The 21749-nt window shown below is 56.4% G+C and overlaps 3 protein-coding genes across 3 annotated transcripts in view; 1 reads left to right on the forward strand and 2 right to left on the reverse strand.

Moving 5' to 3' along the window:
* myoE (class XI myosin MyoE) overlaps window positions 1-3414 on the forward strand; it is a gene marked incomplete at both ends in the record, with an annotated part of 6646 nt that extends 3232 nt beyond the window's left edge. Inside the window, 4 exons of the mRNA XM_002950277.1 lie at window positions 47-267; window positions 647-946; window positions 2596-2886; window positions 3109-3414. Coding sequence (XP_002950323.1) covers window positions 47-267; window positions 647-946; window positions 2596-2886; window positions 3109-3414 — 1118 coding nt within the window. The remainder of the gene's footprint in view (window positions 1-46; window positions 268-646; window positions 947-2595; window positions 2887-3108) is intronic.
* A 507-nt stretch (window positions 3415-3921) lies between these two features.
* Window positions 3922-6787, reverse strand: gpx1 (glutathione peroxidase). Its single transcript, XM_002950404.1, has 6 exons — window positions 6590-6787; window positions 6286-6420; window positions 5836-5977; window positions 5536-5608; window positions 5056-5094; window positions 3922-4836 (listed from the first exon to the last, which is right to left on the reverse strand). The coding sequence occupies exons 1-6, from the start codon at window positions 6743-6745 to the stop codon at window positions 4773-4775; spliced, it is 609 nt and encodes a 202-aa protein (XP_002950450.1). The 5' UTR covers window positions 6746-6787; the 3' UTR covers window positions 3922-4772.
* A 3795-nt stretch (window positions 6788-10582) lies between these two features.
* The window catches only part of VOLCADRAFT_90838 (uncharacterized protein), a gene marked incomplete at both ends in the record, with an annotated part of 14490 nt that continues 3323 nt past the window's right edge, over window positions 10583-21749 (reverse strand). Inside the window, 19 exons of the mRNA XM_002950405.1 lie at window positions 10583-11302; window positions 11750-11912; window positions 12494-12630; window positions 13106-13688; window positions 14179-14288; window positions 14506-14527; window positions 14711-14724; window positions 14805-14959; window positions 15100-15269; window positions 15516-15741; window positions 16063-16245; window positions 17509-17569; window positions 18004-18091; window positions 18615-18788; window positions 19126-19279; window positions 19670-19813; window positions 20382-20549; window positions 20925-21070; window positions 21345-21442. Coding sequence (XP_002950451.1) covers window positions 10583-11302; window positions 11750-11912; window positions 12494-12630; window positions 13106-13688; window positions 14179-14288; window positions 14506-14527; window positions 14711-14724; window positions 14805-14959; window positions 15100-15269; window positions 15516-15741; window positions 16063-16245; window positions 17509-17569; window positions 18004-18091; window positions 18615-18788; window positions 19126-19279; window positions 19670-19813; window positions 20382-20549; window positions 20925-21070; window positions 21345-21442 — 3516 coding nt within the window. The remainder of the gene's footprint in view (window positions 11303-11749; window positions 11913-12493; window positions 12631-13105; window positions 13689-14178; window positions 14289-14505; window positions 14528-14710; window positions 14725-14804; window positions 14960-15099; window positions 15270-15515; window positions 15742-16062; window positions 16246-17508; window positions 17570-18003; window positions 18092-18614; window positions 18789-19125; window positions 19280-19669; window positions 19814-20381; window positions 20550-20924; window positions 21071-21344; window positions 21443-21749) is intronic.

Genomic DNA, 21749 nt, shown 5'->3' on the forward strand with positions numbered 1-21749 from the left:
GACGCTTTGTTGCTGTTTTGCTGTGTGCGGTACCGCCTTCGAACAGGTCAACCTGCTGCAGCTGAAGGCGGTTCTATGAGCGGCAGCGGCGGTGGGGTCGCGTTGTCCTCCACTTCCCATGGCTCCCAGGGCTCCTCCCCGCAGCAGCCCTGGCTGGACCTCATCTCGGTGCTGTCCAGCCACCTGGCGCTGCTGCGGGAGGCCCACGTGCCGAGAATACTGATCCGCTGTCTCTACAAGCAGGTGGTGGTGGGCATGGGGGATGGGGTGGGCAGGGGGTTGGTGCGAGAGAGGCTTCCTTACTCCAGAAGGGGGGGAAGTTGTTGTTTGGGAAACAGACACAGGGCCCCCGAGGGGGGAAGGGGTTGCAATGGAGGTTGTGGAGATTGTGTGGGGGGGAGGTAAAGGGGGAGTACGGTCTGTTAGCGGTTTCCTCGTGACACAATTCGCACGATAATGTACTTTGAGATTTTTAAGGTCCAGCAGGAGGTATCGGTGGGGTGCTTGGGGGTTTTGTTACTTGGGATGGTTTCGGAGGGATGATGCCGTGATGCACAAGCCGCAGTGTGAGAGTTCCTGCTAAAACGTCCTTCGTTCCTGCAGCCCGACCCCATTTATCCGCCACGTCTTGGGCTCCCCCCTCCAGACTGTGACCTTCGTGGATGTCCAGCTGTTCAATCAGCTGCTGCTCCGTCCCGAGTGCTGCTCCACTTCCAATGCGCGCTACCTTGTGGAGGGGCTGCAGCTGCTGGACACCTGGCTGACGGGGTGTAGGGCAACGGCGCAGTCCGGGGCAGCTGCGGCGGCAGCGGGTGCTGCAGCGGGGCGAGGACAGGAGGCTCCTGGCCAGGGTCACCTGCCAGGCCGTGCGGGGACAGGCCCGGTGGTGGTGGCGGCTGGTGAGGAGCTGGCGATGTTGGTGGAAGACCTGCGGCACATTCGGCAGGTGGGTGAGCTAGGTGGGCGGCTAGGTGGCTAGTTCAGGGACTGGGGTAGCTGGGGTGCAGAAGAAGGGCGGGGGTAGGGGTAAGGAAAGTGTATGAGGTTCGAGTGTATGTGGGCGTATCGGGTCAGATGCGATGCGCCAGTCGGCAGCCATACCGGCGTCGCTCTTGGACCCGTTCTCGGGGTGTGCTGTCTCTCTCTCTCTTACCTATCTATACTTGTAGCTTAGATGCGGCAGGAGCAAAGCGAGTATAGCCTCTAAGCTAGTTTATGTACGGCAGCCGTATGGCTTGCTGAGATTTCGAATTTACTATTTCAGTTGACAGCTCCATAGTTCCGGCATTCTGCCTACACTATTTGAGCTTATTATTGTTGCTCTCATTCTGCAGTAGTGTAAGGCCCTTGGCAGCCCCGGTTTCGCCTCGCCCTGTCCTATCCGGCACCCCGAACGCAACCGTACAGCAAGCCATGAAGGCTATAGGACATAATTGTACATATATATACGCGTATGTATATATATGCGTATGTACATATACGTGTATATGTAGATTTACATGTATGTATGTATGTATGTATGTATGTATATATGTATATATATCAGTGTATTTTTTTTCCGTAATATATTACGGTTCCGTAATAAAATGGCATATTTGCGTTCTGCGCTCCGTCATAGACCATGGTAAAGGCCTGGTACGGTCGTTACGGAGCCGGGGCGGGCCCCAGAAGACGTCTCTGGGGGCCGAAGGCCCCCAGAGACGTTCTATTTTAGTATAAATAAGTTATAAATGAGCGATGGGGCCCAAGAAATTAACTACTATAGCTGGTCAGGGTAGCGTCAAAGCATTCCTGACCACCGGCAGGCCAACCCCCAGTAGCGGCGATGCTGGTAATACTTCATTCAATATAGCGAGTACAAGAGAGACATTAGAACCAGATGACAGGGCGCCTCCCGCACTCGAATGAAATATTTATTAAATATGTGCTGGTGTATCAGGTACCCTGTGTGGGCAGGGGGGGTCTGGGGGGGCTTGCCCCCCCCCAGAAAAAAATTCTGGCAGTAATAAACGTATTGGACTGATGGCATATTTATTACGGAACTCGTAACAGATTCAGGATCGGCCTCCACGAAAAAAAACACACTGATATATATGTATATATATGTATATATATATGTATATACATACATGTAAATCTACATATACACGTATATGTACATACGCATATATATATACATATATATATACACATATATATATATATGTATATATACATATATATACATATATATATATATATATAATATATATATATATAACATATATATATAACATATATAACATATATATAACATATATAATATAATATATATATATATATATATATATAACACATTCGGTTGTGAGAAGTGTCCGTTTGCCGTTGCCAACAAGCAGAGTCCTTTCTGCACCTACGCCTGCTGGTGATCGTTGGGTCCGACACGCGCGGAGGGCGACACTGCCCTCAGTTTTCACTCGCCAAGCTCCTTCTTCCTCCACACCACTCCTCTTCAGGTGTCAGGGCCTGGCCTAAACTTCACTACGACCCTTACAAGCTGACAACCTGTCCCACGGACCCCGCGGGCTCCTCTCCCCCCCGCTCCACTCGCCGCAGGCTGCCCACTTCCTTATACTGGCCAACAAGGGCGCCCTTCGCCTGGACGACTTCATCACCATGTGTCCTGCACTGAATGTACAGCAGCTGTACCGCTTGGCCACCACCTTCTGGGATGACTCTCCGCCACCGCTACCGCCGCCAGCAGCAACCGCACAGTCCGCGGTGCTGCTGGCGGCGACGGAGGCGGACGCTGGCGGAGGCGGACCTGCGGCGGAGGCCGCCGTGAATGGTGCGGACGCCACGAGCGGTGAAGGTGAGCAGGACGTTGTGGAGGGTGGAGGGGCTGCGGTGCAGCTACCTGACGGCGGCGGACAGGTCGTGAAGCCAGACGCGGCGGTCATGGAGGCGGCGGCGGCTGCAGTCGCGGCCGCAGCCGCAGCGGCAGCTGCAGATGAGGCTGACGGTGCACCGGCGGCGCTGCAGCCATCACCACCGGCAGCCCCGGCTGCTGCTGCTCCGGCTGCTACTGCTGCTGCTGCTGTGGGCGTTTCCTGCAATGTGTCCGGGGAGGTCCTTGAGGAGATGAAGCGGCGCCACTCGGTGGCCAACAACGGCGGCCTCATCGTGACGTTCCTGCTGGACGAGGACAGCGTGCCGCTCATCGTACAGGGCACCGGCGGTGGCGGCGGTGGGGGCGGTGTGGTGGCGAGGCAGCTGTTGCAGGTCATCAACGAACCGCGGTTGCACGAGGGCCTGACGGAGGGGCTGCCACCGGCGCTACGGAGTGAGGACTGTCCTCCGCAAGCGTTTGCATTCATGATTGACGACGGGGGAGCCACGAGCGCGAGCTCGGCAGGCGGGGCTAGCAACGCGTAGATGTGCGAGGCCCAAAGCCCCTCTTGCATCGCATCTAACATAACAGGCGGCGTATCACGGTTAGGGGCAGAACGAAAGGCTGGAGGCAGTGTGGCAATGGCATGGCCGGCATCGTGAATGAAACCACAGGTGGCACCGGGAGGAGGCGGGACTCCTGAGGCCGTATGACGACGTGTATGACTTGTTACTACAAGTCCCATTCGGGCAGCATTCAGCGCAGCGAAGCGCGTGGTCAGCAGCAAGAGGACCAGCAGCGAAAGCAGCTGGAATGGAGGAGCGGAAGCCTGATGGAGGGCACACGATATGGATGTTGGATCCAGACGAGGAAATGTCATAGGAGTTTAGTTCGATTGTGTTAGGGGGTTTTGGGGGGTCGACTAGCGTCTCTCAGTGTCGAACCCTTTATCACGCTATTCGGGATTTAGTGTGTAGAGAAAACCGGGCCACCGGGTTTCTTATTACACGCTACGCATCCCCATTTGGGTGGCGATGATGCGCATTGCCATAATCAGCCGTCGCGGATAGTTCTGTTCTTCGACCTGCACTCTTGAGTGGAAACGGAAGGCAGTTTTTGGAGTTGTTTTGCCGAGCAAGTTGGTGAAGTGCATGTGGAAATAGACTACTTTGTTAAAAATACAAACATACACGCGTCAAACATATGACTTGACACGCTAAATTAGTACTGATGGCATACTAGTCCACGGAGTGGACGTTTCCACGGTTGTTGGTTGCATTTGAGACGTTCGGCTTCCTTTGGAAGTTTGGAGCAGTTGACTTGCCACAATCTTTCCCGTCATTATAGTTTAGCTATCACACAGGTGAGGTTTTAGTTTTAAAGGCATGTTACTCACTGGCTGGTATTGTGCAATATATAAACGTTTAGCCATCATGACAGTCGTCGAAGCCACGACGCGAGCCGGATCTTGTACGTGCAGAAAATGTACGGCACGCACATATCATGTAAATGCTTCCTGCGCTGGACATGTCCAACATTTCATCACACGCGCAACACATTCCCCTCCGCGTCATCATTGCAATGTTACCTGCTATGACCATCTGTACTCACACACACACACACACACACACCTCACTCGTCTCTCAGCCCTTTTTTTCATGCTTCACCACCCCTCCTTCGTTCATCTCGACGAGACACAAACCCCTAGACCTGGACAACATAACGGTGCAATTGGCAACATCTCTCAGTAAATGCAAAATCCCAAAACTACCACATTCCATATCCACTCAGTGGATTTCTATCCACTCCAGTCCCCATATGATATGGCCCAGCGGGGAAGGAGCCAGCCGCTCTTCCCGGCAGACAACTCCATCCCGTGACGGCTCCTCAAAGTGGTGGAGCCTCATGCCCCCAGGGCCTTGCGGATATCGCCCTCCAAGGAACCCGGAGTGGCCGTGGACGCATACCTGAAATAACGTCCAGGTGGAGGGAGGGAGGGTCAGTTTCCCTGCGGCTGTAATTGAAACCCAATCGAAGTCAGCAGCACACGTTCGGCGTCGGACGAAGCAAGGCATCCCCAGCTTTAAACCCTGGTTTACACTTTAGCATTCCTCTCGCTCTAGCAGTAAACGCTGTAGCTCTTCCCGGATGGTGATTTTGCCCTTTCCTACCGTAAACCCTCTCACCTGCCCACCACAACACCCTCCTTGTCCACCAGGAATTTGCTGTCAAGGGTACAGAGGGGAAGTCGCCACAACACGGCACGACACGATTAGACGAGGGAACTCAGGGCACGGGTTCACCTTGATAAGCATTGGCAACGAAGGGGTGCACCGCCCCTGATTCCCCCAGGCCCCTCGTTCGAGACCGACAGCTCCCGCGCCGTCTCGTACAGCGTACAGCGCACAGCGCGCAGCAGCAGCTTTATTCGCGACCCAAAACTCACATATCCCCATTTGCGGTGCTCTGAAATTCCTTTCGAGCCTAGGACCAAAGGCTTCACTTTCACTTTCGTTGGATCCCACGGATCCTTCACTGCCCTCGCTCATTAGTGTCCGACCATTCCTCAATATGTCAAACCTCTAGCAAACGCCGCCCCGCCAGCTTCGCCTTATCCGGCCTTGCTTAAAACCCCCCACCCCTCCCCGCCGTCGTCATGCACTCACCTGAAGTTCCACTTGATGTCATTACCCATAACACCGCCCTTCTGCGTCTTGAGCCAGTTGAACAGAGGCTCAGCTGCCGAGGTGCAGGAAAACCGGTGCATCGGACGAGAGGTGGTGTTGGAAGAGGTGATGATGCGCACACGAGGGGACCATAACGGCACAAGCGAAGTAAGGAACCACTCAGGCCACTCAGCGGGGGACGGCCGATTATAAAAAAGCAGTTGCACTGCAGACTGCTGCTTTGGTGAAACTGTTTAGCCGGAAAGTCCTCTACTATTCAATGAAATGTAATCCACCTACCTCCAGGGCCATTCACGTCCACCTTGGACATCAGCGGGAAGGTCACTCCGTACTGGGATTTGGCGAAGGCCTTGATTGACTGGTTGGAGCCGGGCTCCTGTGCGCCGAACTGGTTGCAGGGGAAGCCCAGAACGGTAAAGCCCTGCTAGCATCAGGGGCGACATGGAGTCATGAAACGAGGTCAGCAGCCGAAGGTCAGTGATTAGGCGCTAAAAAGAGTCGACAACGTCTGCCAAATGGGCGAAGGGAAGGAGTCGCCGAAATATGCAAAGAGAGCATGCGTTACACAAACTGTTGAGCGAAACCCCCGTGGGGTATTAGGATGGGAAAGACCATAACATCCATCCTCGGAGCTGGTAAGGGATTGGCACTGGAATGAGGGGGAGCACGGGTCACTTGGACGTGGCCGAACAGGGAAGAACCGGTTCCGGAGCGGGGTGCAGAACATACCTGCTTGCCAAACTTATCATAGATGGCCTGCAGCTCGTTGTATTGGGGCGTGAAGCCGCACTGCGAAGCGAGGTTGACGACTAAAACAGCCTTGCCTTTCAAGGTCGATAGCGGGAAGCTCTTGCCATCGATGTCCTGCGCAACGCCCATCGCACAAGCTCTGAGAACAGTAACTTGAGGCCAACATTTACTCATGAAACATGGAACCATGAAACAATAGGAATTCCTTATGATTGGTAGCCGGCAATAATAGAAACCGCTGTATGGGCTGGGCAACATGCAAGATTTGGCTGGATCTTCACACCTTAACGGTGAAGCTGTAAAATTCGCTTGTCGACGGCTCTGCAGTTTTAGCGCCACCAAAGCCAAACAGTGCTTGGGTCTTCAAAGCATGGTGGCGTGCCGGGCGCGCCGCGATACGTGTCGCCGGGCGAGCATGGATACGGGATTGCAGCATCATCCTTCCTAAACCTGAATCACAGTTTGAAGACAGCGAACTGTTGTGGAAAACTATTATACCATAAGTCGTAGGCAATGCTTAGCCTCACAATGTTGGATCTGGCAGTTGTAGGTTTGGCATCTGTGAGAGTTGAAACGCCAACCGCTGTCCCAAACATGTCAGCCTTAAACAAGCAAGGTATTTGATAAAACCCAAAGCCCAGAAGCTTTAAGAAAATGGGAATGGACGTAGCGCGGGTACAACGTTTTGCAGGTGAGGCTGCACGGCCCTGGGCTGCAGCCTAAAGCTTCACCGCAGGTACAACTACGCCAGTTCCAGGGCTGTCCGGGACCGCGATGGCCGATATACAAACTACATCCTGAACAAGATCAATATTACCCTAGATGGGATGTTTCTTAACAAATTTAAGAAATTCCCCGTACGGGGAAAGGCCTCTCCAAGATCCGATTACAAAGCCCAACAAGGCCACCGTAGAGGCTCAGCCTCCCACAAACAGAAGGGGAACAGGAAAATGCGGAAAACTGAAGTCGCCATGAGGCAGCAGGCGGGCCAAGGTACGTTGCCCACTTGCCACCGACGTACTCTCTCCCCAGCTCGCGGCCTCCAGCGCTCTGCCCCGGAAAGCGCACTCGACCACCCTGATCAGCTCGAGGCAGAGCACACCAAGGGGGACCTCCGAAAGGCGCGAACCGACAACAGCACGTGCGGATAGATGCGCTCCTCTGCTGATTGGCTTTGATGAAAACGGTGCCCAGGCTAACGGACGTGGGTGCCGGCATCAACCGCACTACCCACGGCGCAACCGTATCGTACGGTACCGGCCGAAGGCGTACGACACTCAAGGATAGACCGGCGCATCCCACAATGTGGAGAGGTAGTGCGGTGCCAGCAGAACAACAGCAAGCTGGGAAAGGGGGAGGGGAAGGAAAAAGCTTGGACTGGCAGCTTACAACAGGACCGCTTACAAGGGAGTACGGCAACACGAACGCAAGGCTGCAAGCATTAGCAACAGTGCGCGACCTGAAAAGGAAAGCAGCTCTGTCGACCACCTGGTTCAGTTTGTGCTGCGGCTCTGTTTGAGTAACTCCCCCCAACACCACTAACGCTAGCTGCTTTCCTGTCCCCCAGCCTATTTCTGCTACTAGTTTTTAGAATTCGCCCCCCCCTTTGCGCCGCAAAACGCATCTTGGGCAAGTCCAAGATGTCGAATGGCGTTGCCCAAGTCTCCCGCTGCGCGCGTCTGCGTTGCTCACCCTCTGTACGATGCTCGTACAGTCTTACTCGGCTTCGACTTCAGGATTGCTGCCGAGGGCTTTTGTAATCATCATTACAGCTGTCCACTGCAGCGTGACTACCCCCCAGAAGAATTCAGCATCACACGCCGTCAAACGCCGCCCAGACCAAGGGCTGTCTTGCCGATCTCTATGGGGGCCCCACCAGCAGCCCTAGAACACTAGGGGAATGAGGGGTTCAGCAGAGATTCTCCGCTACAGAGCTGGCTCACAGTATGCATCATTTGTGGTACACGTAAAGGCAGAACGCCATCTTTATTCTGACCATGCCAAATCACGTGCGGCAGACACCTCGCGGTACACAAGCGCTTCTGTACCTGACACGGGTTATCGCGACTAGCCTAACATACGTATCTTATTGCAGCGTTCGCGAAATCGCATAAACGTGCGTCCTTCTGAACTGGCCTTGCAAATAAGCTGGGTGCGCGCGCAGCTCACACGGGCATGTGGTGGTTGGAGAACGCGGTAGAGCTCACACGACACCGCAGCAACAAACGCATGTATGTACGTATGTATGTACATACATGCACACACACGCACACACGCACGCACCTGCTCGCTGCTAAGCACATACCAGTACACGGACACATGCACTCATCCCGGCGCCAACCCACAACCGTACACCTAGCAGCAACAGTTAACCCCCTCCCCTGCCGGCACAGACGCGCGTCATTCATGGCCGGTCATACAGGCGCGACTTGCTCACTTGCCGGCAAGAGCTCGTTAGGTTCAGAATTAGGTTAGCATAGCACACAAAAAACAAAACGACGCAGCCGAATGACGGCCCACAGAGCGTGGCAGCATTACCTGGCGGCTAACCGGCCAAACACGGCGTGCCACGTCAGCGTCGCCGCATGCAGTGCCGCATGCAAAAAGCAGCAGTACTCGGAACGCATGATATGCTCAACATACTCTACAATAGATAGGGCAGCGATTGGCTAGACCGAGCTCCAGTAGCCAAGCATCATCAGGCAAACCACCCCACATAATTCGCTAGGTGCGTAACACAGCTATATATAGGTTGCTTGCGCTGGCGCCCACGGGTTATACCTAGGTTAAGCCTAGCTCATTGCTCAACGAGAAGCACATACTGCCATGCTATGCGTGGTACAGCAAAAAGTAGGACGGAAGGCACGCACACGCTGGGCACTCGGCGATATCGCCAAAAGGACCGATACGCAAAAATAAATAATCGAAGCGCGTTTCCAAAGCGTCATCATGTACTTACATACATACGTACATACATACACACACACCACCACCATACCCGCAATGACCGAAAATTGATCACTACAATTGAAAATCGCCACACAAGAAGGATGCGTTGAGGTGAGATGAGGTGTATGATGGGGCCAAACAGAAAGCGGAAAGCGGAAAGCGGAACGCGGGCACGACCATGCAAGGGTTGAGATGGCTTCCATTATCGCAGCGTGCAACCGCATGAAGGTTGCCCCACCCCGCCCCGGCCCGCCCCGGCCCCCACATCACATCACATCACACCCACAAAGGAGAACGCACTCATTCTGTCCCAGCCGTCCCTAGGTACGACAGGTCCAGGAACGACACCGTACAGAATGGGCCCGCATAAGCCCCACCTGTCAGCTGGTCAGCTAAGGCTACTAGTGTACTACTCGAGGGCCGCTGCGGGAGGGCGCCGCCAATAGCAGTGCATGTGCATATACTACAAGTTTATATGGCATATACGTCAGTTTGAAAATAGCTGCAATGGTTCCCTATCTCTCTCTCTCTCTTCGTAACTAGCTAGTAAACGGCGACCAAAGGGATGGTGGAGTTGGAAGCGTCAGGCCTCCGGGCCTCGGTGTGTGGCGCTGCTTGAGTCCGACGGCGGACGGCTCGGGGCGGCGCCTCTCACGCACTCCTCAGGCAGAACATATGCCAACCTCCTGCTGCGCACCATCATAACGCAATCCTCCATCATAACCTCCTCCTGCAGGCTTGATGCCATTTATCTTCCCCTCACATACGTACATACATACATACATACCGCATACATGCGTGCATTCACCATAGATAAACACGTGGGACACATACCTACAGAGAGATCCGACAAACCCGGGTGGGCGTCTCGCCAACCCCCACCCCACCCTTCCTCCCTCTTGCGCATCCCCTTGAGGCGGCCTCTCGCTTGTTCGCACGCACGCACGCACGCACCCAGCTAGCTAGCCGGCAAGCTAGCTAGCTAGCGGCAAGACGCATGTGATGCACACGGAATGAAATAGCGCAACACAACACAACACAACGCAACGCAATGCCCATGCCCATATGTCATGCCCATGCCATGCAACGCGGCACAAGCCCTATTGGTTCGCCGGAAACGATTAAACACAAAACAACTCAAGGCTTCGCCTCCTCCTCTGCGGCTGCCCCGCCTCCTCATCTGCGGCTGCCCCGCCCCTCCTCTGCGGGCCGTCCACAGAACATCCACCACCACCCACCCACCTAGATCTCCACGCACTAACTCACCCGCTCGGTCCCTGTCCCTTGCCCCTGCTGGGTATCCGTCGGGCCTGTGCGGGGTCCCTTTCTACCCGAACCTCAGCCTCCTCTCCCGCAATCCCACATCCGAAGGGGCGGCCAGCGGAGAATCGTCCGGATTGCCTCCGCCAGGGGCAGCGGGCCCGGCAGCGGCTGCCTCCGCAGTCCCGGCGTCCATGGCGGCGGGGGGATCTACCACCTGCCGGCTCAACATCTCTGAACCCTGAAGCCCCCCCGGGTTGACATCATTATTGTTGTTGTTGTTGTTATTATTAGTTAAACCGTTAAAGCTGTTCTGACGGCTTATGTCGCCGCTGTTGCCAGCGCTTGGAAAGGCCGACGGCACCAGTGACGGCGCCGCTGATGGCGCCAGCGACGTTACAGCTGATGACATTTTCGACGGAGCCAGCGACGTGGCGCGGCTGATGCCACCGCCGCCGCCGCCGCCGCCGTGGTCGTATATGGTAGGCGCTAGGGAGGGCGCGCCGCTGGCTCCGCTGCCTGGCCTGCTGCGCATCCATTCGTCCATTGTCATGAGCAGTCCGGGCTTTGGTTTGCGCTTGATTTGCTTGCCGCTGCGTTTGACTTGCATCTTGATGCGCGCCGTCTGTACGGACTGACTGAAAGCCTCGTTAAAGAGCAGCTTGCTCTGCAGCAGGTTAACCACTCCCACAAAGGAGAGGATGGCCAGGATGCCAAACATGCCATAGCCCACCAACACGTCGATGGTGTAGTAACCCGCGTCCACGAACTCGCGAACCGTGTTGTTCTGAAAAGGGTTTGAATCGGTTTCCCACGTCGCATTTTAGTCGAGGTTTTTTCCCAGTTTTCGGATAGTTTAGTTAAATTGGCGGGGTGGGGTAGGTGGGGTAGAGTAACAGGGACAAGGATGGTCATGCCGGTGCGTTGTTCGGTAGGCCGGGGAAAAGGAGGGGGCGGAGGAGGGGCGGAGGAGAGGAGGAGGAGGGGAGGAGGAGGGGGGGAGGAGGAAGGGGGGAACCGCAGCTAAAATAACCGCAATCCTTGCAAGTGCTGCCACCCGTGCGCCTATCGGCCTAATCCCCACACCCATATTCGCAGGGGTGTGTGTGAAGGAGCGCGCCTTGGATTCCGTCCGAGATTTCCCTTTCCATCCCTCCCCATTTCTTCCTTCAAGCGCCCCCCCCTCACACACACAACACACAACACACAACACAACACAACACCTCCTCTTCACCTGCGTAAAAAGGTAAGTTGCGGCCCGGTGTACTGTTATCAGGATGATGAAGTTGGCGTACGCCACCTGCATGATGTGTGTCAGGCCGTTGCCCGAGTAGAAGCGAGTGAGCACCACCATGTACACAATGAACAGCACCACACCACTCAGCGTCACCACGTAGCTGCAAGTGGGGGAGGGGGACGGGACCGCAGGCGGGGGGACAGGAGGGGGGAAAGCAGCTAGGTGGTTAGGAAAAGGGAAAAAAGGAAAAGGGAAAAAGGGGGAGGAGGAAAAGAAGCGAGGAGGGACAATCGCAACCGCCGGAGCACAGATGGACCGGGGGTGAAATTCGAAGGGGAACGGATCCGGGCAAAATGGGAGAGGAAGGCGCGTTTGGTTTCGTCCCCCCCGGCCAACCCCCATACCTAGGAAGGGAAGGGGGAAGGGGGAAGGTGATATGCAAAAGCAGGGGAGCAGGGAGAAGCCATTGGGTGCGGGGCTGCGGGACGCTCCCTGGGGGACCACCACCGAGAAGGCCAACACACGGCTGTCCGCTTCCACCCCACCCCACCCCACCCCACCCCACCCCACCCCACCCCACCCCATACTCTAATACGACCGCCATGCAGTGACAGCCAAATAGCTGCAGTATCACGTCACCGCACGGGCAGGGACCGTACTGCCCACGCCCCCAACGTCTAACACCGGCCAGGTCCTCCCACCCACCTGCCAATTAAAACACATCCCCCCCTCCCCCCTCACCGCACGATGCGCCACTCCTTGCTCTTGGCCCTCTCCAGCAGATTGTGACCCACGTACGACAAAAGCAGTACGACAGCCCACAACAGCGCAGTGGCAACCAGGAACTCAATGTAGGGACTGTCCAGCAGCCGGCCGCCCTGTCGTGGGGAGAGGGAGGAGGTGTGGGTGAAACGGGGATCAGCGCGGGAAAGAGTGGCAGCAGCAGCACCACCACCAGTGGTAGCAGTCATGGCTACGGATCTCACAAAAGGTGGTAGCAGCTGTAGCGGTCCAAAGCCTTGGGCGCGGTTAGGTTTCTTAGGGTTTTACTTGGCAGCCGTATGGGGCATTCACGGCGGCACTCCACGTCGTCCCAATACACACACACATACACGCCGGCGCAACACACCGCAAAGCCCTCGCCCCCTGCCGGACCTCCATCCCCCGGAACCCCCCTCCCGGGGGGGTGGGGACGTTGCTCGCCAAGATATAGCCCCTCCCGACACACCACCCGAACCAACCCCACCCCACACCCCACACCCCACACCCCACACCCCGCACACCCCACACCCCACACACCCCACACCCCACACCCCACCCCACCCCACCCCACCCCACCCCACCCCACCCCACCCCACGCCCCCACCGACCACCAACGCTGGTACCCACATCGATCCGAAAGCGGATGCGCGACACCATCGCCAGCGTCAGCAACACGTACGGCAGACACGTGCCCACGATCTCCCTCAGCGCGTTGCGCCAGGCGTCCGTCACATTGCCGTCATCATTCCGCGGCTTCGACAGCTGCTCCCGGTTCCAAGTGAACCAGTTGGTACCCGTACCGCCGTCCACGTCGCCGTGCAGCCACCTCTTCCAGGCCATGTAGTCGCGCTGGACTTTGCTCAAGTTGAAAATGAAGGGGTTAAACCACAGCGGACACAGAATCATCACAAAGGCCAGCAGCCAGCTGTTCCAGGTCAGGGCCGCGTAGTTGCATGTGACGCAGTCGTTCAGGGCGTAGAGGGTGAAGCAGAAGAAAAGGACCTCAAAGCCCAGGTACAGATGCGTCCGGGCGTACAGGGTGTACATACGGACAAAGTCCGTGGTCTGGATGGAGAAGCCGCGGCCGGTGCCGATGTACCGCATACCGCCGAACGACATGACGGTGGCGAAGGAGTTGGCCACAGTCTGCTGCTGGAAGATGTAGAAAAACAGCCTTGAGGAGGCGGGCGGGTGGGATGGGGGGTGGGAGGGGGGGGTAGGGGAAGGGCGGGGGAAGTAGGGGGGCGATAGGAGACACGGGAGGAGGAGGAGGAGGAGGAAAGAGTCTGGGTGGGTGCGGGTGACAGACGCAAGGTACGGCCTTGTGCTCATCAACGTACATACACCGCGACTCCAAGAGCTATACCCCCTCCCCCCCGCCATGCCGTCCTAACCCTATTTCCCCCGGCCCCCTCACCCCCCTCACCCCCCTGACCGCCTCCCCGCGAGTCTCCAATATGCTGGGAGCCGTCGTGCTCCATCCAGCACCTCCTTACAGTACGGCACCCCCCTCCCCTCCGAGCGAGATCGGTCTGCGAGCTGCATGAGGTGGACAGCCAGCCAGCCCGCGACACGCCGCCCACCCAGCAACCACCCAGCAACCACCCACCCACCCACCCACCCACCCACCCAACCGCCCACCCCCCCACCCCCCCAGCACTCACGATCCAGTGACGATCTGTCCAAACACGGTGATGAGGGTCCTCAGCAGCCCGGTCTCCAAAATGAGCTGACCCACGTAGGGGATGATGGATAACGTACCCAGTTGCAGAATCTGTGTAACAAACAAACAAACAAACAAACAAACAAACAAGGGGGATGCGCGACAGGAAGATGACGCAACCGCATCACCATCATCATCACCACCATCATCACCATCATCATTCGCAGAAGGTTATCAAAAGGCGGACAAAGCGCAGGAGGGGAGAATGAGGGAGGGCAGGCGGCCGGGGAAGAGCGCACATGGGGCTGGCGAGGGCTGGCAGCCCCACCTGTTCTCCAACATATATCTTCCTGCACATGGACGGAGGGTGGAAGGCGGGAAGGAACGACCAAGACACTGCTAGAGGGGCCCAACGGCCCCCAGGAGAGGGAGGAGCAGAGGACCATTCTCTGACACCGCAGAGCCCCGAGCAGCCCCCCCCCGACAGGCGGACGACTACTCATCCAGAGGTATTTCCAGGTGTCGTACCGTACCGTACGATACCGTACTGCACCAAGTGGTGGTGACATGGCGATGAAATAGTAGTGGTGGTTAGTAAAGGGTAATAGAGTCCCCCCCCAACCCCACCTGCTGTACGTTGTACGTCTGGGTGAGGGTAACCCGGCCGTTCTCCCCCTCCACCCCCAGCTCCATCGCCTCAGCCATGGCGGTTAGCAGCAGCGCCCAGATGTTGTACCAGGCGGCCTTGAGCGTCAAGAAGCTGTTCAGGAAGTGGCCGATACCTGTTGGGGTTGGGGTTGGGGTTGGGCGGTACGGGGAGGGGTTCGGGTGGGCGGTACGGGGAGGGGGCGTAGGGGAAGTCGCGGGGGGGGAGGCGGATACGGCGGCCTACAGTACGGGAGGAGAGGGCGCCCCAACCCACCTCCATGATAGAAGCTCATGAGCCTGAAGAACTCCAGGCGGGTGCCCAGCCGGTGCACCTCCCGGCTGGTGGCCAGGTCCCCCGCGCCGCCGCTAATCTTCTTCTGGTAGCCCAGAATGGAATCGAAGCCCATGTCGCGACCCTTGCCACAGGCAATGTACTCCTTGTACCTGTTCGAGGAGCGGCAGGACCCCGGGGCGTTGGCGGGAACGGATGTTACATTCCTGCTTGAGGAGGCCTCTCGAAAGGCCGTGCGCCGAAATATTTTTCCAATTCTGTTTTGTATAACTTACTCACTATAATTAATATATAATATTTTAAATTTAATTTAAAGATATTATTAAAATTATTATCCTATTATATAAACCATTATATAAACTACTATACATATGAGCACTTTTACTATATTTGCCCACCTGATCCGGCCGCCCCTCAGCGTGTGGGCCGCTCCAATGAAGTAATCCTCCGAGATGTGGAGTGTACGAGTGCCCTTACTCATACCACCGCGTGTCATGATGTGGGTCTTGTTGAACACATCGGGATGGCCGTAGTGCATTCGCACTCGGGGCGGTTTAGTCATGATGCGGCTCTGGATGGTGGCGAAGCTGTACTCCGTGGCCGCGGCGTACTGCCCCAGAGCGCCTGTGGGGATGCAGGTGTGGGATGTGTGTGGGGGGGGAGAGGGGGGGAAGTGAGTGGGGGAAATGGGAGGGTGGGTGTGCTGGCGGGTGTGCTGGTGAATGCGTGCAGAGTATATGTGTATACTACATGTGTGTAGATATACATGTGTGTATAAATATATGTGTGTATGTGTGTATATTTAAGAGCTGAGCCACAAGGGGGGGAAGACAAGAGGGGTCGCCCTGTGTCATCCCTCACCCCAACTCCTCCCCCCACCTCCTCCCCCTAACTCCTCGCTCCCCCAAAATCCCAAAACCCCCCACCTCCTCCCCACCCCCCCACCTGTATTGGCGCTAAATATCCACTCCCTGAAGCCCACCAGGGCGGTGGGGAAGGACCTCTTCATGCGGGACAGAATGACGAAGCGGAGCTCCGCCGCGGTCATGTGGGGGGAGAGGACCTGCTGGGGGGAGTCGTCCGCGAACAACAAGAACTGCGCGCCCTTGTTGCTGGGGTTGAGCTCACCTAGGGAGAGGGAGGGGAGGGGGAAGAGGGTGTTTTGGAGGTGAGTTTGGGTTTATGGGGATCTAGTCAAGCGTGCCAATGAAACGGTCATACCTATGATGTCCGAGTGGGTAGTGTGCTGGGTCGGCATGAACGCATGTATGTATGTATGTATGTATGTATGTATGTATGTATGTATGTATGTATGTATGTATGTATGTATGTATGTATGTATGTATGTATGTATGTATGTATGTATGTATGTATGTATGTATGTATGTATGTATGTATGTATGTATGTATGTATGTATGACGTTGATTACACTGTGGGCTGAAAAGCCGGGGGCCCAGGGCCGAAGCACAGCGCGGGGGGCGGGTGCATACGGCTGGTTAGTCTCATGCACTCCGCCCCCGGGTCAGGCCGCACGGGAAACGACGGCCGGCACGCAACAGCGCTTGTTTGGCGCTCCAACTAGACGGGATCTATGCCCGTTGGTCTCCTAACATAAACGAAGTCGCAACTGGGGGGCTCTTCCTGCCGACCGAACGAACCGAGCATCTCAGAGAGCTCGCTACCAGGACTTGGGCGACCGGGAGCCCGACGAGTCTTCCCGGGCTGGGGAGGTCACCAAGCTCAAAAATCCTCACGCAAAAAAGAGCGCAAAGAGCTCACACCACAAGACGCCAAACAGCCTCCTGAGACTACTACCCTCCTCCGCCTCTCCCTCCCTGGGCTAGTCCAGGGGAGATAGCCCCCGTCGAGGGGGTAACACCGCACAAGTCCGCGCCCTTCCACAGCACTGGGTCTAAATTGAAAAGTACTCAAACGGGAAGACCCTGCGGCAACGCAGGGCGATCAAGCCTCCGGAAACCACAGGGGGGGAGGGTAGCCAGCTCGGCGCCCCCCCAATACCGCTCTACCAAGACGGCTGGTTCCCAAGATCCTATCTCACCACCACCAGACCTCAACCTCCCAAACACCAGAAAACCTACGTCCTTTTGGCGCTCTCATCATCTATGTATGTATGTATGTATGTATGTATGTATGTATGTATGTATGTATGTATGTATGTATGTATGTATGTATGTATGTATGTATGTATGTATGTATGTATGTATGTATGTATGTATGTATGTATGGGGTATGTATGGGGTATGGGGTATGTATGGGGTAAATGTGGTTACCTGCGTGGTGGTGTATTTTGTGACGGCTGTTCTAACCCCCCTCCAAAACCCCTCCCATCCCTTACGTCTGTCTGTCTGTCTGTAACACATTCAACTCACTCAGCAGGTTGCGCATTTTGAGAGCCTCCGCCAGGTAGTTGTCCTGGTTCATGTCGATGGCCTTGGGAGGGCGGGAATGGGGGGGGCCCAGGGGGGGCGCCCAAGGGAGGGGTGGAGTGAACGAGGGTTAGGGTTGACTTGGAATGTTGGCGAGGTGGGAGATCCGATGGCAAGCAGAGCAGGGCAGCAGGTCGTAGTCCCTGGCGCTACAATGTACATGGCATGTCGTACATAATCATAATACGAAGCCGTACGCGATACGCAACCAGATTCCTTCTCTCCTCCTTTCCCCTCTCTCCCAGCCCCCACCGTGGGTCACCCGCCTTACCTCCTCCCCCTCGACATTGGAGTTGCTTTGCGACCAGGTGCCCCGTGTGGGTTTGCTTCGTCTCTCCCTTTCCCCTGTTTCCCTGATCCCCCGTGTCTTCCCCCCCTGGACCACCCTCATTTCCCTCCCCCTCCCAACCTCTCCCTCCCTTTCCCCTCTCCGCCCACCTGCAGCCCCTCGTTGAAGGTGAACACAGACGCGTGGTTCTGATTCTCCGGTTTCCCCTCCCCAAGCACCACGCCGCGGTGCGAGTACCTGGAGGCCCAGGATGCAGACAGACAGACAGACAGGCAGATGCAGAGAGAGACAGGCAGACACAGAGACAGTCAGACAGACAGGCAGACAGACAGACAGACAGGCAGACACGCAGACAGACAGACAGACACATGTTGAGGCTGCTATTCGAGCACGGTTGCGTAATGGGTGCGGAACCTGAGCGATCCACTGAGAAGTTGGTTAGGGTGACTGGATGAGGGTGCCCCGAAAGGCAGGGTTTCGCGGGGTAGCGGCCACGGGTGAAGATATGACCCCCCTCTGTCCCACGCATCATACCTACATACTACACAACACACCCAAGGTCTCTCCCAACATGCACTCGTTCGGATGCACACACAATGGACAAGAGACTTACACATGTAGACACATACATGCACACATACGTACATACGGATGAACGGACTAGGGTGCCCCTCTCGCAGGGGAGAGTAGGGAACTGCCTCGGGAAAAGGGGCCGCTGGTGAAGCTATACCACCCTGTAACAACATACATACATACGCACTTGTTGTACGGCAGTCTGATGCGGTAGGCCTCCACAATCCTGCTGAAGGGCCGTGTGGGATCCGCGATGGGGTCCGATTGCCTCCGGTTGCGAATGAGCACCGAGTACTGGCTGGGGCCGTAGCGCTCCTTGTCAACCGCATCATCCAGGTAGGCGACCTTGAGCGAGGGGAACCTGCGTGCGAGCGTTTGTGTACGTGTTGTGTGTATGTGTGTATGTGCGTTTGTGTATGTGCGTTTGTGTATGTGCGTGTGTGTATGTGCGTGTGTGTATGTGCGTGTGTGTTTTTGTTTGTATGTGTGTACAGGGGTTGGGGGGAAACGAACATGTGAAGGGAGTAATGATTGGGGTCCAAGGGGCTTAATGGAACATGGGGGTGAAGGTGAAGGTGAAGGTGGGGTGTGGAAGAGGCGCACGTTGTGCAGCCGGGTGAGGTTGGGGGAAGTCGCCCTGCCTCAAAACACACACGCCGTCTCCCCAACCACATCCTACCCCACCCCGCTTTCCTCACCGCTGCACCAGCGTGTCGACGCTCTGGGACAGCTGCCGGAGCCGCAGGTCCTTGCTCTTGGCGTTTCTGCCGTACGTCTGTACGGCAATAACGTACTCGAACTTTGCGCTCACCATGGCCTCCACCCAGCGCTCATAGTCCTGGTCCGTGATGCCTGGCAGGAGGAGGGAACGGACGGGGGGGGCCCGTTTGGAGAGGGTGAGGTTGGCAAGGTGGTTAGAAATATGGTTGACAAGGTGGTTGACAAGGTGGTTAGCACGGGGTGCATGCGGAGGGCGGCTTTCCTCCTTCCTAGCCCCTGACCACTCACTGCACATCCACTCACAAGTACGGATTGAGTACTTCTCCGTCCGCATGCCCACCCCCACCCCCCCACCCACGCCCCCGTCCCCAACATCCGGAGGGCAAGGGAGAAAAGGAGTTCCGTACTCCTATTCCGTACATCCCTTCATTCGGGGGTAACATTGTTTTCATCCGGAGCTACCTGCCCCTTTTCCCCCCCCTCCGCCCCCCCCCCCCAACACCCGCCCAGCCCGATACCTACCCATAGGGGTCGGATACTCCATGGCGCAAATCACCTTGAGCGCCCTCTCGTAGCACATCATGCCCCGTACGGTACGAGCAAGCAGCTGACCACGGTAGGAGGCCCACAACTGCAATTCTGTACGGTAGTCAAACAGCAAACCGCCTGAGGGTGGAAAACAACCAACATAACCACCACATAACCATAACTGCTGTTAGCACACTTGGTTCGAGAGGTCGCGCATCGGTGACCGGTCCGGATCCGCTCCAGTGACAGAAAGGCATTACCGCAGCCCCAAACAACCACCGCAACGAAAGAACCACGCCGCGTGCGTGCGTCCAAGTGAACTGAGCCTTGAGATATAAGGGTTGGTGCGCGCGTTTGTGTATCGAGTAGAGAAGAGAGAGGAGAGGGAAGGACGGAGAGAGGAGAAGAAAAGGAGGGGCGAAGGGGGGCGAAAGGGAAAGCGAGTCCCAACACGCTGGTCAGGCACAGGTAACATATTCAAGACCCGCCCAACCACGTGGCCACTTCCGCCGCAGGAGGGCAAGCAGAGTCACTCACTCGACCTCAACAACCAGGGACCAGGTACCCGGCACGACACCACACAACTAGTTGCATGTGCAGCAAGACAAAAGCACACCCACATGGCCCAACATATCCCCTCCACCTCTCCCTCCACCTCTCCCTCCCCTCCCCTCACCCCCCCCTCACACACAACGACCCGGCCCACCCGGTCCGAAGTCCAGCTCCGTGACCTGGCCCCAGTCGGGTATGTCCACCGTCCTGGCCACCACCCGCCGCATCCGCTCCTTGAAGTTGGCCCACTCGAAGGTGAACATGGCCCGCAGGTAGGCCATCAGAGAGAACCCGTCATCCGTCTCGGAGAGCAGGTCCGTGACTGGGCAGGAGGGGGGGGAGCGGAGGGTGGGCGGAAACAGAGACGGACATACAGACATGCAGACATGCATAAATGAATACATGCATATATGAATACATGCATCCATATGTATCTATTTATGCATACATGCATACATGCATAGCTGACCAGGAACTATGTTGTGGCGCTGTTGATCCGCTAGATTTGGTTGGATGCTGGTGGTGAGTTGCCGAACCCAACGAATACATTCTGAAGTCGGATAGGGTGAATGGATTAGGGTGCCCCTCTCGCAGGGGAGAGCAGGGAACTGCCTCCAAGGGAAAGGGGGCCGCTGGTGAAGCTATACCACCCAGTAACAACATCATACAGCACTCTATATTTGCCGCCGTGTCTCACTCTTCTTGTGCTGCAGTCCCAGCTCCTCGGCGGTCAGTTTCGCTTCCACTGCGTACAACACGTCCTCCTCGTACACGGGAGTCAGCACCGACCAGCTCAACATGAACTCCACGCTCTGGGGCTTGTCCAGGGAGGGGTGGCCCAGACTGCACATACATACATACATACACGCATACAAAGCATTGTAACGAGTGGAGAACGGGACTAGGAGGGTGTTAAGAGTGGCGCGCGGTGATGGCGGTGAACGGCTGGGGAGCTGCCTTGCTAGACGAGGTTGCATCACGTCCTCGCCTCACAGTCAGCGAGTCTGTGAGGGAGCCAGTCTGTCAGTCGATAAGTCAATCAATAGATCTATTTATCTGTCTGTATGTCTGTCTGTATGTCGGTTTGTATGTCTGTATGTCTGTCTGTCTGTCCCACCTGTTAATGAAGAATCCCAGAACCCTCTGCGCCTCCTCGCCCTGGGGAGTGGCGTCTGCCGAGGTGGTCGTCAACATCTGCTGCAACACACTCGTCACCTGGGGGGCCGGGTGAGGAACCGCGGGGGGGAGAACAGACACGCACATACACACATACATACATACGTACACACACATAAATAAGAGACGCAGTCACCTTCCATCATCTTACGCAAAGGTATTGTACGGCACCACGCCATAACCCACAACCATCACAACGAAATGCTTGCACGCCACACCACCCTCCCATGATGCCCCGGGTGGGCAGGAAGGGGGCATTCCCACATTCCCACATTCCCACATGCTCAGGTAACGCCATCATCGGGTTCCGGGCTCCGGTTTCCCCTACCCTTCATATTCCCCAGGA

The sequence above is a fragment of the Volvox carteri genome, assembly GCF_000143455.1.
Source record: "Volvox carteri f. nagariensis unplaced genomic scaffold VOLCAscaffold_18, whole genome shotgun sequence".
NCBI classification, from domain to species: Eukaryota; Viridiplantae; Chlorophyta; class Chlorophyceae; order Chlamydomonadales; family Volvocaceae; genus Volvox; species Volvox carteri.

Coding starts and splice junctions, on each gene's coding strand:
- gpx1 (XM_002950404.1), bottom strand. CDS start 6,745: ATGATGCTGCAATCCCGTATCCATGCTCGCCCGGCGACACGTATCGCG. Junction 5,609..5,835: donor GGACGTGAATGGCCCTGGAG/GTAGGTGGATTA, acceptor GCACCTCGGCAG/CTGAGCCTCTGTTCAACTGG. Junction 5,095..5,535: donor GACATCAAGTGGAACTTCAG/GTGAGTGCATGA, acceptor TACCCTTGACAG/CAAATTCCTGGTGGACAAGG.